The 13584-nt window shown below is 44.7% G+C and overlaps 1 protein-coding gene across 4 annotated transcripts in view; it reads right to left on the bottom strand.

Moving 5' to 3' along the window:
* Window positions 1-738: 738 nt before the first annotated feature.
* Window positions 739-13584, bottom strand: part of pip5kl1 (phosphatidylinositol-4-phosphate 5-kinase-like 1) — a 46168-nt gene continuing 33322 nt past the window's right edge. For all 4 annotated transcript variants that reach the window (XM_088391245.1, XM_088391249.1, XM_088391247.1 and 1 more), the window contains 3 exons: window positions 11872-11984; window positions 11594-11756; window positions 739-10913 (listed from right to left, as the gene is read on the bottom strand). In XM_088391245.1, coding sequence (XP_088247371.1) covers window positions 10496-10913; window positions 11594-11756; window positions 11872-11984 — 694 coding nt within the window. In that variant the 3' untranslated portion in view covers window positions 739-10495. The remainder of the gene's footprint in view (window positions 10914-11593; window positions 11757-11871; window positions 11985-13584) is intronic.

Here is a 13584-nt window from a genome sequence, read left to right as displayed (position 1 = left end):
ATGAATCCAGAATGTATGACATTTTTGTTTTTTTAATTGCATTACAGAAAATAAAGAATTTTATCACAATATTCTAATTTTCTGAGACAGTTCTGTACATAAGAGAAGGGGGGAGGCAAAACAGCCCTACTTATGATTAATTATTAGTATATTGCACATAAAATAAAAAAGTTTTTTAAAAAATACATAAAAGTTAAGAAACAAATGGGTCTTGGAAATTACATCTAAGTGTACTGTACAAAAAGTTCAGTACAACTAAACTGCTTGGACAGAGATTATTTGCATAACACTGGAGAGAGCTTGTGTACCTCCAGTACAAATAAACTTTGAGAATCATTTCTTTGAAGAGACGAAGGTTAAAAAAAAAAACACCTGGAATTGACAATGTACTAGACTCGTGACGTCATCTCTTGGAGCCATGTGCTGGTTTTGTCGTAAGCAGGACTATTTTGTGCTGATGCCGTTTAAAATAACTCCATAGTGAGCGTTTATCAAGGTCTCATATCCTGTGAATAGCAGGAGTCCATACTAGTAGCGACTCTGCACTACCAAAATCCTGACAAAACAGTTTTGAGAAATTGGACCTGACACTCCTGACGTTTTCCAAAAGAAAAGCTTCAGTGTAGTGTGCATGGGGCATACATAGGGCATCAAAGCACTTACCGTATTTTCCGGAGTGTAAGTCACACCAGCCATAAAATGCATAATGAAGAAGAAAAAAACATATATAAGTCGCAGTGGAGCATTTTTGGGGGAAATTTATTTGATCAAATCCAACACCAAGAACAGACATGTCATCTTGAAAGGCAATTTAAAATAAAAATAGAATAGGCAACAACAGGCTGAATGATTGTACGGTATGCTAACGTTACATGACTGAGAATGTGACTGGTATGTTAACATCACATATTGAGAGTTATTCAGACAACTACGTACAGCATTAATAACATGCTAACAAGTTTATCGAACCATTCATGTACTCCAAATCATTAAGTCAACGAAATCTTCATCCTCTGTGTCACCTAGAAACAACTCCGTTAAACCCCGGAAGTAGAAGATGCAGCGCTTCCTCTTCTACGTGGCTTACGTCACACTCATCATCAGTTGCAGTTCCAATTATTCCCCAGGCCTAGAGTGCTCTCATGCAGTTTAGTGTGAAAATAACATGTGAAATGACATGTGTTAATAATTTCACACATAAATCGGTCCTGAGTATAAGTCGTGCCCCCGGGAAAACTATGACAAAAGCTGCGACTTATAGTCCGGAAAATACAGTAAATTCATTGTATACTATTTTTTTATTTCATGATTTTATTTTGTACTCAGGATTACCCTATCTCAGATGTCCATACCATTCTGACTAAAGCCAAAGAGCTCCAAGACAACTCGTAACCTGTTCACCCTTCCAGTGGCTGCTTCCTGTCAGATTAAATCAGTGGAAGCCCAAACAACAACAAAACATTTTCAGTTATACTTAAAGGACCTCAACGCATATGTTGTGTGGAAGAAAAAAACTGCATATTGCCTTTTAACTGGATGACTGCTCTTGTGGTCAGAGGTGACTGCTAAGAAAACAACGAAGCAACCATCATTGTGGTGAGGAGGAAATGCATCTCAGTGCATGATGGGGATCAGGTCCCTGTGGTCATCCTCCATTCTCACCCGTCTATCCCATGGAGACTTGTTACCCTGACCAAGTTAGCATCTGGGGCAGTGGGAGGCATATGACATCGGTCTAACTAACCAACCATCATTCTGAAAACATTCCAGAGAGCTTCAACAATGCCCTGTTAATAAATGTATTTTCTTCTATAGCACACCAACATAGTATATTGAATTTTATTGAAAGGATTGCAAAACAAATAAAACATCTCGAGACAATTCACACTACCAATTATGTTCTGTTCTAAGTGCAGTGAATTTGCCAGCTTTTTTTTTTATATATTATACTTTTAAAAATACTTGATAAACCCAGGTTTATGTTGCAAGCTACCTAGGGAAAATTTGTTGTCATCCATTTTATTTTTCTTTGCAGATTGTGCCCTTCATGCAATCATTCAAAACTCACTTTTTCAACATTGTAAGGTTATTAACTGATCAACCCATTTTCGATTCGAAATTTTAAATGCTTTCTCCCAGTTCCCTGACAGATTAAATTATTGCAAGCCTTTTGGCAGTTTTGAATTACAATATGAATATACAGAATGTATCCATAAGCCTCGGTCTACCACATATCATCGTCTCACATACATGTTAACAGGGTAAAATCTAAAGTTTCATCATATCATAATTACTGTTTGTTTATTGTAATGCACTTAAACTGTAATGGAGTTCCTTATTGATTACTTTTTTATTTGGTTGTATGTAGAGGAAGTGTTGAATGTTGGCCAATCTCTTTGTTTTATGTGTAATGCCAACTATCATTATGTATATTTTTTTTAATCTGTGTTTTGGGACCCGCAGTGACTGACTATTGGGGCACTTGACCACACACCATGTACACCATACTAGCCTGTGATTTAGAGTTTACACTAAATAAACACTCCATAGAAATTTGAATGTTGCACATTTCATGATTCACTGTTGATGTACTGGTACCTCTTGTGTTCAACATTAACTTTGTTTTCATCAGAAAGCTGCTTAAAGGAATGTATATTTGCTGAGGAGAGGGTGAAGATGAGAAACTCAACAGGGCTATTGGCATTGTGAGTTGCCAATGTAAAAATAGCTTATCAAATATTTCAAATTCAAGAGACCAATGTTAATTCTCCAATGTTATAATGAAACTTTTGCATTTTTACTACATCTTTTTTTTATTGGACAATTGCTATTTATTTCATATACGTATAATATTGGCACCAACACAATCAAGGTACCTCTTGTGTTCAACATTAACTTTGTTTTTATCAGAAAGCTGCTTTAAGGAATGTATATTTGCTGAGGAGAGGGTGAAGATGAGAAACTCAACAGGGCTATTGGCATTGTGTGTTGCCAATGTAAAAATAGCTTATCAAATGTTTCAAATTCAAGAGACCAATGTTAATTCTCCAATGTTATAATGAAACTTTTGCATTTTTACCACATCTTTTTTTATTGGACAATTGCTATTTTTTTCATATATGTATAATATTGGCATCAACACAATCAAGGTACCTCTTGTGTTCAACATTAACTTTGTTTTTATCAGAAAGCTGCTTTAAGGAATGTATATTTGCTGAGGAGAGGGTGAAGATGAGAAACTCAACAGGGCTATTGGCATTGTGTGTTGCCAATGTAAAAATAGCTTATCAAATGTTTCAAATTCAAGAGACCAATGTTAATTCTCCAATGTTATAATGAAACTTTTGCATTTTTACCACATCTTTTTTTATTGGACAATTGCTATTTTTTTCATATATGTATAATATTGGCATCAACACAATCAAGGAAATAACATTTTCCTTACAGTAGTCTCCATACAATTATTATAAAAGTGCCACCTCCAGTTTAATTGTACCAAAACTGTAACATGTGCATGTATGTATGTGCCTCTCTGCCGACAGCGTGAGGAGGGCCCTTGCCGCTATCAACACCTGTAAGGCGGCGGGCCCTGACAACATCCCAGGTCGAGCGCTGAAGGTCTGCGCTGGGGAGCTGACAGGTGTCTTCACGGACATCTTTAACATTTCCCTGGGGCAGGCCATCGTCCCTTCGTGTTTCAAGGCTGCCACCATCGTACCTGTGCCGAAGAAGCCTGCTCCGTCCTGCTTCAATGACTACCGCCCCATGGCACTGACGCCCATCATCATGAAGTGCTTTGAGCGGCTTGTCATGGAGCACATCAGATCCATTCTCCCCCCCACCATAGACCCCTTCCAGTTTGCGTACCGAGCCAAACGGTCCTCTGAGGATGCCATCTGCTCTGCCCTACTCGGCCCTCTCTCACCTGGAGAGTAGGGACTCTTATGCGAGATTGCTGTTTGTGGACTTCAGCTCTGCCTTCAACACCATTGTGCCACAAAAACTCATCTGCAAACTCGACAAGCTGGGCCTCAGTACCTACCTCTGCAACTGGCTACTGGACTTCCTCTGTCAGAGGCCTCAGGTGGTACGTGTTGGCGACAAAATCTCCGCTAGCATCACGCTGAGCACGGGGGCCTCCAAGGCTGTGTGCTCAGTCCGCTGCTCTTCACCCTGCTAACGCATGACTGCACTGCGTCCTACAGCGACAACCGCATAGTGAAGTTTGCTGACGACACGACTCTGGTGGGTCTCATCACCAAGGGCGACGAGACTCAGTACAGGTTGGAGGCTGACCTTCTGACCGCGTGATGCAGGGACAACAATCTCCTGCTGAACGTCAACAAGACCAAGGAAATTGTTGTTGACTTCCGAAAGGGTCACACCCAACACCTGCCGCTGACCATCGACGGTGCTGTGGTGGAGAGGGTGAGCAGCACCAAATTCCTGGGGGTGCACATCAGTGAGGACCTCTCCTGGTCCGCCAACACCGCGTCACTGGCGAAGAAAGCTCAGCACCGCCTGTACTTCCTGCGGAAACTCAGGCGAGCAAGTGCTCCTCCGGCCGTCATGACTACATTCTACCGTGGCACCATTGAGAGCGTCCTCTCCAGTTGTATCGCTGTCTGGGGTGGTAGCTGCACTGAATACAACATGAAGGCCCTGCAGCGCATTGTGATTTATAATCATGATTTTGTAATGATGTAATTTTCAAGGCTCAGGAAACCCTTGCCCCCTCCGTGAGTCGAAACCTTATCGTGGTGGAGGGGATTGCGTGCCCCTATGATCCTAGGAGCCATGTTGTCGGGGGCTTCATGCCCCTGGTAGGGTCACCCATAGCAAACGGGTCCTAGGTGAGGGGCCAGACAAAGCACGGCTCACAGAAGCCCCTTATGATGAGAAAAATAAATGGACTTCGTTTTCCCTCGCCCGGACGCCGGTCACCGGGGCCCCCCTCTGGAGCCAGGCCTGGAGGCGGGGCTCGAAGGCGAGCGTCTGGTGGCCGGGCCTTCGCCCATGGGGCCCGGCCGGGCACAGCCCGAAAAGGAAACGTGGGTCCCCCTTCCCATGGGCTCACCACCTATGGGAGGGGCCAAAGGGGTCGGGTGCAGTGTGAGCTGGGCGGCGGCCAAAGGCAGGGACCTTGGCAGTCTGATCCCTGGCTGCAGAAGCTGGCTCTTGGGACATGGAATGTCACCTCTCTGGCTGGAAAGGAGCCCGAGCTGCTGTGCGAGGCAGAAAATATCCGACTAGATATAGTCAAACAAGCCTCCACGCACAGTTTGGGTTCCGGTACAAGCCCTCTCGAGAGGGGCTGGACTCTCTTCCACTCTGGAGTTGCCCACGGTGAGAGGCGTCGAGCAGCTGTGGGTATACTTATTGCCCCCCGGCTGGGCGCCTGCACATTGGGGTTCACCCCGGTGAACGAGAGGGTAGCCTTCCTCCGCCTTCGGGTGGGGGGACGGATCCTGACTGTTGTTTGTGTCAGCTCAGAGTACCCACCCTTCTTGGAGTCCCTGGAGGAAGTGCTGGAGAGCGCTCCTTCTAGGGACTCCATCGTTCTACTGGGTGACTTCAATGCTCACGTGGGCAATGACAATGAGACCTGGAAGGGCGTGATTGGGAGGAACGCCCCCCCCCGATCTGAACCCGAGCGGTGTTCTATTATTGGACTTCTGTGCTCGACACGAATTTTCAATAATGAACAACATGTTCAAACATAAGGGTGTCCATGTGTGCACTTGGCACCAGGACACCCTAGGCCACAGTTCGATGATCGACTTTGTAGTCGTGTCATCGGATTTGCGGCCGCATGTTTTGGACACTCGGGTGAAGAGAGGGGCGGAGCTGTCAACTGATCACCACCTGGTGGTGGGTTGGCTTCAATGGTGGGGGAAGATGCCGCTCCGACATGGCAGACCCAAACGCTCTGTGAGGGTCTGCTGGGAACGTCTGGCAGAATCTCCTGTCAGGAAGAGCTTCAACTCCCACCTCCGGCAGAGCTTTTCCCACGTCCCGGGGGAGGCGGGGGACATTGAGTCTGAGTGGACCATGTTCCGCGCCTTCATTGTTGACGCGGCCGACCGAAGCTGTGGCCGTAAGGTCGTTGGTGCCTGTTGTGGCGGCAATCCCTGAACCCGCTGGTGGACACTGGCGGTAAGGGATGCCGTCAAGCTGAAGGAGTCCTATCGGGCCGTTTTGGCCAGCGGGACTCCGGAGGCAGCTGACAGGTACCGGATGGCCAAGCGGAACGCGGCTTCAGCGGTTGCTGAGGCAAAAACCTGGGCGTGGGAGGAGTTTGGTGAGGCCATGGAGAATGACTTCCGGACGGCTTCGAGGAAATTCTGGTCCGCCATCCGGCGTCTCAGGAGGGGGAAGCAGTGCAACGTCAACACTGTTTACAGTGGGGATGGTGTGCTGCTGACCTCGACTCGGGACGTTGTGAGTCGGTGGGGAGAATATTTCGAAGAACTCCTCAATTCCGCCTACACGCCTTCCATTGAGGAAGCCGGGCCTGGAGACTCTCAGGCGGATTCTCCAACCTCTGGGGTCAAAGTCACTTAGTTAGTTAAAAAACTCCTCGGTGGCAAGGCCCCGGGGGTGGATGAGATCCGCCCGGAGTTCTTAAAGGCTCTGGATGTTGTGGGGCTGTCATGGCTGACACGCCTCTACAACATTGCGTGGACATCGGGGACAGTGCCTCTGGATTGGCAGACTGTGGTGGTGGTTCCCCTCTTTAAGAAGGGGGACCGGAGGGTGTGTTCCAATTACAGGGGAATCACACTCCTCAGCCTCCCTGGTAAGGTCTATTCAGGGGTGCTGGAGAGGAGGGTTCGTCGGGAAGTCGAACCTCGGATTCAGGAGGAGCAGCGTGGCTTTCGTCCTGGCCGTGGAACAGTGGACCAGCTCTACACCCTCGGCAGGATCCCTCGAGGGTGCATGGAAGTTCGCCCAACCAGTCCACATGTGTTTTGTGGACTTGGAGAAGGCGTTTGACCGTGTCCCTCGGGAGGTTCAGTGGAGGGTGCTTCGGGAGTACAGGGTGCCGAGCCAACTGATAAGGGCGGTTCGGTCCCTGTATCACCGATGCCAGAGTCTGGTCCGCATTTCTGGCAGTAAGTCGGATTCGTTCCCAGTGAGGGTTGGACTCCGCCAAGGCTGCCCTTTGTCACCGATTCTGGTCATAATTTTCATGGACAGAATTTCTAGGCGCAGCCGAGGCGTTGAGGGGGTCCAGTTTGGGGACCTCAGCATCGCGTCTCTGCTTTCTGCAGATGACGTTGTAAGGGATCGAACAGTACAGCCAAGTGCGTAGCGACAGACTTTATTGTGGAAGGGGATGATGGGGGTGGCTGGCGCTGGGGTGGCTGGCGCTGGAGCGGCGATCTGGCTGGGGTGGACAAGCAGTTCTGTGGATTCAAATTGTAAGTCAGATTCTCAGGGACAGATGAGCGAAGCATCACGGGACAGACTGACACTCGGGTCTGCGCTGGCGGCGCTGATATAGCGCTGTCTATGAACCCGTGGCAGGTGACGGTGATTCCACTGACAGGGGGGCGTGGTCCTGTCGCAGGTGACACCAGCACGTGACAGACGTGGTGCTGTTGGCTTCTTCAGGCCGTGATCTCCAGCTCTCGCTGGAACGGTTTGCAGCCGAGTGTGAAGCGGTCGGGATGAGGGTCAGCACCTCCAAATCCGAATCCATGGTCCTCGATCGGAAAAAGGTGGAATGCCCTCTCCGGATCGGGGATGAGATCCTGCCCTAAGTGGAGGAGTTCAAGTATCTTGGAGTCTTGTTCACGAGTGAGGGGAGGATGGAGCGCGAGATCGACAGGCGGATCGGTGCAGCGTCGGCAGTAATGCGGACCCTGTACTGGACCGTTGTGGTGAAGAGAGAGCTGAGCCAAAAGGCAAAGCTCTCAATTTACGCTCCTACCCTCACCTATGGTCACGAGCTATGGGTCGTGACCCAAAGAACGAGATCCCGGATACAAGCGGCCGGAATGAGTTTTCTCCGCAGGATGTCCGGGGTCTCCCTTAGAGATAAGGTGAGAAGCTCGGTCATCCGGGAGAGACTCGGAGTAGAGTCGCTACTCCTCCACGTTGAGAGGAGCCAGATGAGGTGGCTCGGGCATCTTATCAGGATGCCTCCTGGACGCCTCCCTGGGGAGGTGTTCCGGGCATGTCCCACCGGTAGGAGACCCCGGGGACGACCCAGGACGCACTGGAGAGACTATGTCTCTCAGCTGGCCTGGGAACACCTTGGGATCCCCCGGGATGAGCTGGATGAAGTGGCTGGGGAGAGGGAAGTCTGGGAGTCCCTCCTAAAGCTGCTGCCCCCGCGACCCGACCCCGGATAAGCGGAAGAAGATGGATGGATGGATGGAAACCCTTGCAGGTGTTTCGAGTTAGATAATTATTCAAGTGATTAGTTGAACACCCTACGAGTGTACTTTTTCATGATAATCTAATATTTTGAGATAGGATATTTGAGTTTTCTTAAGCTGCATGCCATATTTAGCAATATTAAAATAATAAAAGGCTTGCAATATTTCAGTTGATTTGTAATGACTCCAGAATGTAAGACCTTTTTGTTTTTTTAATTGCATTACAGAAAATAAAGAACTTTATCACAATATTCTAATTTTCTGAGACAGTCCTGTATGTATTGCAGGGGCCAATATCGATACACAGTAATCCCTTGCTACATTGCGGTTCATTTATCGCGGTTTCACTACATCACGGAATTCTTTTCAAAATTTTTTTTTTTTCTAAAAGTCAAAATAAAACTTCTAAATTGAGGAATTGTGGCACAAAACCTGCCCAAACGCCAGCAGAAGGCAAGGAGTGCCCACACAATTGCAGTGCGTACACTTGTACCTTTTTATAAAAAAAATATTATAATAATAAGAGTTCTAAAAACATATTTACAGTGTTGTACCTTGTTATAGAAAAATTGTTATAACAGAGTTCTAAAAACATATTTATAGTATGTACACTTATACCTTTTAAAAAATGTATAATAATAAAAGTTGTTCTAAAAACTTATTTTCAGTATGTGTTAAGAATTCTCCATGTTATTTATGTTATTCACCCGTGCTTTGATTTAAGTGATAGTGATTTATTTTGAAGGCCGTTTTCAGGCGATACCACTTCCTAATTTACGTTCGTGTACGTATGTCGGTTACAGTGGTACAGGAGTCATTGACGATGTAAGTGGGTCTCCTAACAAGAGAAATGAACGATCACATGTGTCTAACCTTTAGGACAATGTAGTATTGTTCCAAATGTTCGTTTAAATTCCTTTAGAGGTCCGTTTTCGCGTGTTAGCACGATCGCGAATTAGCATCTTTCCGCTAACTCGTTAGCCTGCCCAGTACTTCTTGTTAACATGTTACACGCACACACGTATAATATTTATATTTTCAGTATTTATAAAAAAAAACAATTCTGTATGTTATTTATACTATTCATGTATTATTTAGATGTTTGAAACAATTATTTAATGTTCTAATAATAAAATATGCACTTAAATGGTTTCATATACATTTATTGACACACAAATAAATGTACAGATTAAAAAAAAAAAAAAGTCAGAGGGTGACCATACTTCGCGGATTTCACTTATCGCGGGTGGTTTTTGGAACCAATTATCCGCGATAAATGATGGATTACTGCATCATTATTTTTTCAATAAATTGTGCAGCCCTACTCTGCAGTTTGCATGGCTTTAAAATGCTGCAGCATATATGCGTGGCAAAATCAAAGGTGGTCTACCAAAATATTTACAACAAAGTCTACATCTTTATTTGGCTGGGTAATGATCATGTTCCTTCATTACACTAGGCTTTTCTTTAGCTTTCTATATTTTATTTGAAATCATTTAGTCCAAATCTATTTACGTTTTATTCACACTCACATACATATACGCTTAAGGCCAATTTAGAATATTCAGTTAAACCTAGATGCATGTTTTGGCAATATGTGAGGAAATTAGAGAACAATGGAGAAAACTCTGTCATGTCTTGTCCCCAGCCGTTCCACTATGTGTCGGTTGTCTTGGTTTGTCTGTGCTCGCCCCTCCCCTCCTGTGTGCCCATGATCAGTTTGATTATTCCCACCTGTCATGTATATAAGTCCTGTCTGCCCCTCACCCCTCGTCGGATCATTGTTGTTTTGATGTCGTGTCGTTGTCATGTCCTTTTGATTCCTGTCGGTTTCAAGTATGTTTTGGTTGGGAAGTCATGTTGTTTTGTTAAGTCATGTCAGTTTACCGAGTCTGTATTTTGAGTTTCGCCAATAAACCCTGGTCCAAGCTGCACTTGGTCGCCCTGCTCCCTTCGTTTCGTGACAAACTCAAGCGTATGGAGAACATAGACTTCGTATGGGAAGCAGAAGGTGAGATTCAACCCCTCTGTCTCAGAACTGTTGAGACAGTAAGTTGCTTTAACTCTTAACAAAGAGTATACATGGGTGAAATATCTACACCTGGTATCTATTTGCTATGCTCCAGCACCCACTGACACAGCCGAGTGCAGTACATCTGCGGACTTACTGTGGAGAATGTCCGTCCGGGATGCCTCAGTCTCTTCCACCAATATTCCAATCTTTTCTTTAAACTGTAAACTGTAAAAATATCAATGATGCCAATGAAGTAGCGTTGATCAGGTCCATCAATGACGTGCAGAGCATTCTTTAAATTGAGCAGTAAACGTCTGTTTTGGACTTCAAAGTCTGGCAGCTCTTCTGTTTCATTGCCAGCAATGTGATGTGTTTCTCCACTTTTGCTGTCTCCTGCTTGCTTCAAATAGTCACTATCAATTTGTGATGAAATGAAAGTGGCGTCATCCTCTGGTACTGCCCCGGTAACAGAAGGGATACTATAGATTGGGGTGGTGCTTGGATTCACGGATCTACAGCAATTGACACGCACACGCAAGCACATGCACACGCAAGCACATGCGTGCGCGCACACACACGCACACGCACGCACACGCACACACACACACACACACACACACACACACACACACACAGAGTCAAGCAATGAGCAATCACATTTGTGTGAAATTGATGGTTGGATTTTATGATTTTATGATGAAAGATGTGTTTGAGGTACCATATTAGAGTCTGAATATAATTGCTAAATTAGGCTGTGCTTTTATTTACATTTTTGTTCTACAGTGAAAAAAACCGCGAGAAGTTGCAGTAATGTACATTTGTGGGTTATTGTGTGACGAATCAACTTTTAAAACAATAAGTCTATCTTCTTGACTATATGCTTATGTGTTGTTAGGCAAGGTATCAAAAAGGGCTTTAGATATTATTACCACCTTTTTTAAGCTACGCGTTGATGCAAGCACACACAGATGGAGAGATACAGATACTAAGACGTGATTCAGACACCTTTCCACTTTACTTTTAGCTGTCACAAACACTGCTCCATGAAGCAATCGCACCAACTGAAGCAAACCGAGACGTGGTCTGTTTTGTTGTTAGATACACTCCAAGTTTGCTGACCAAACAATACGCAAAGCCCACCAGTGCAATTTCGTTTGAACCTAACATGACAATTGTGAAAACAGTTACTAACCGCTTAGTTCTCATGATTAATGAAGCGAAAGAGAGAGCACGGTGACGTTCGTCTTGTTGCAAAGGCTGATGGGCAAGCAGAAGACTGTAATCCAATACGTTGAGGCTTCGGAGAAAGTCTGTGTCTATCTCCATTTGCCGCAGGAGCCAGGAACGCTGTTCGTCTGAGTGCATACATTCACACACAGTATATTATTTTACTCCATTGCATATTATTCACATCCAATCTAATCCAAACATATAGATCGTGAAAAAATTATACAAAACACTTTCCCCTACCAAGAGTGATGTACTGTCCTTCAAAATTGAGGTCTTTGAGGACCACAATAATCTGGCATCCATCTGGTGACGGATCTGTCCAGCGACTCACTTCACAACCTTTTATATCGTACCTAGCAAGTAGCATCACAAAGCCCCAATTAACATGCATAGAGCTCAAGTATTGTTATAATTCTTTGGAATAATACTTAATTACATGTGTAGACGATGGGGGTGGTGGCTGGTGCATTCCCTAATCGGGGAGTTTGCCCCAAAAAATAATTTATTTTGGCATACAGTTTATTAAAACTGTCTGAATGACCTAAATGATTTTAAAACTTGTCACACACGGCAAGGAGAGCCTATCACAGACTGTTGCGGCAGAAGGTGTGACCGAAACAATAATCAAAATATTGCCGTGCAGACATATTACTCACACACTCAGTCTGCCACACGCAGCACCGCCGCGTTTTTAGTTTTTTCGTGCGTGTTATGAAACTAGGGTGAGTAAAAATTGTTACAAATCTGAAAATTGAAAATTCTTGAAATAATTATATTAAGTGTATATTCCACCCAAATACATTAAACAAGTATCATTTAGGGCCCTATTTTCAAGACCGACGCAAGCCACCATATTTTTAAAAAAGCAGTGTGCGCAGTTGTGGGTGTGACTTCATTCACCATCAATTATTGCAGCTCATCTCATTCCTTTTAAATGTGCCGCACTCATATCATGCATTGAGACACCTCTTTGTGAATAAGGACGCAGTAATCCATGCGTGATCAGAGCATTGTCACTACACTTTGACAGCATCAGATAAAGTAAGCAAGTGGGTCTATATACATTGTCGCAGAACTAGAGTAGGCCTGTCTGTGCCAGGATCAAATTACCGTATTTTCCGGACTATAAATCGCTCCGGAGTATAAGTCGCACCAGCCATAAAATGCCCCAAAAAGTGAAAAAAAGACATATATAAGTCACTCCGGAGTATAAGTCGCATTTTGGGGGGCAATTTATTCGACAAAATCCCACACCAAAAACAGTCATGAACAAGCAACAACAGGCTAAACGATAGCAACAACAGGCTAAACGATAGGTATGCTAACGTGACAAACACAAACGAGGAGCTGAGAATGGGCCTGACGTAACATATAGAGTTGTTAAAGAAAACGATTACATGAATAACACGTTTATAAAATCATCGGTGTCACTCCAATTCATTAAATCCATCGTTCGTTCTTTGTCAAGAATGGGTGTGCGCGGCTGAGGGCGCTTGCACTTCAAAATATTCCACAGGCTCATATAACGATAGATAAACTATATTTCAAATAACTATAATATAAGCAATAATATTATCAAACCACCCGTGCACTTTAAATCCATTAAATCCATCGCTCAAATTCCTCGTCCGTTGTCAACATCGCCGCGCGTGCGCCCTGACGTCAGCCTCGTCTTTATTCCACAGATCTAGTATATAACTATATTGTAGCGTTAATTTGGTACATCACGGTTCTCCAAACTTTCTTTCTGCTGCTCGATTACTGTTTTCAGCTGCATATTTTACAACTTGAAGTTTGTGACCTGCAAAATATGAGTTGCTTTTTGGTGCCATTTGTCTTAAGCCCACCCAGTTGATGAGTCACGGCCAACGGTGAAATTTAGAGCGCTCTCATCCAGTTTCGTCTGAAAATATACTTTTTTTCAGATTTAGTTTTTTGTTTTGTTTATTTGGT

The sequence above is a fragment of the Syngnathus floridae genome, chromosome 12 (genome assembly GCF_059516105.1).
Source record: "Syngnathus floridae isolate MCC-2025c chromosome 12, RoL_Sflo_1.0, whole genome shotgun sequence".
NCBI lineage: Eukaryota > Metazoa > Chordata > Actinopteri > Syngnathiformes > Syngnathidae > Syngnathus > Syngnathus floridae.
This window is presented reverse-complemented; position numbering and strand designations above follow the sequence as displayed.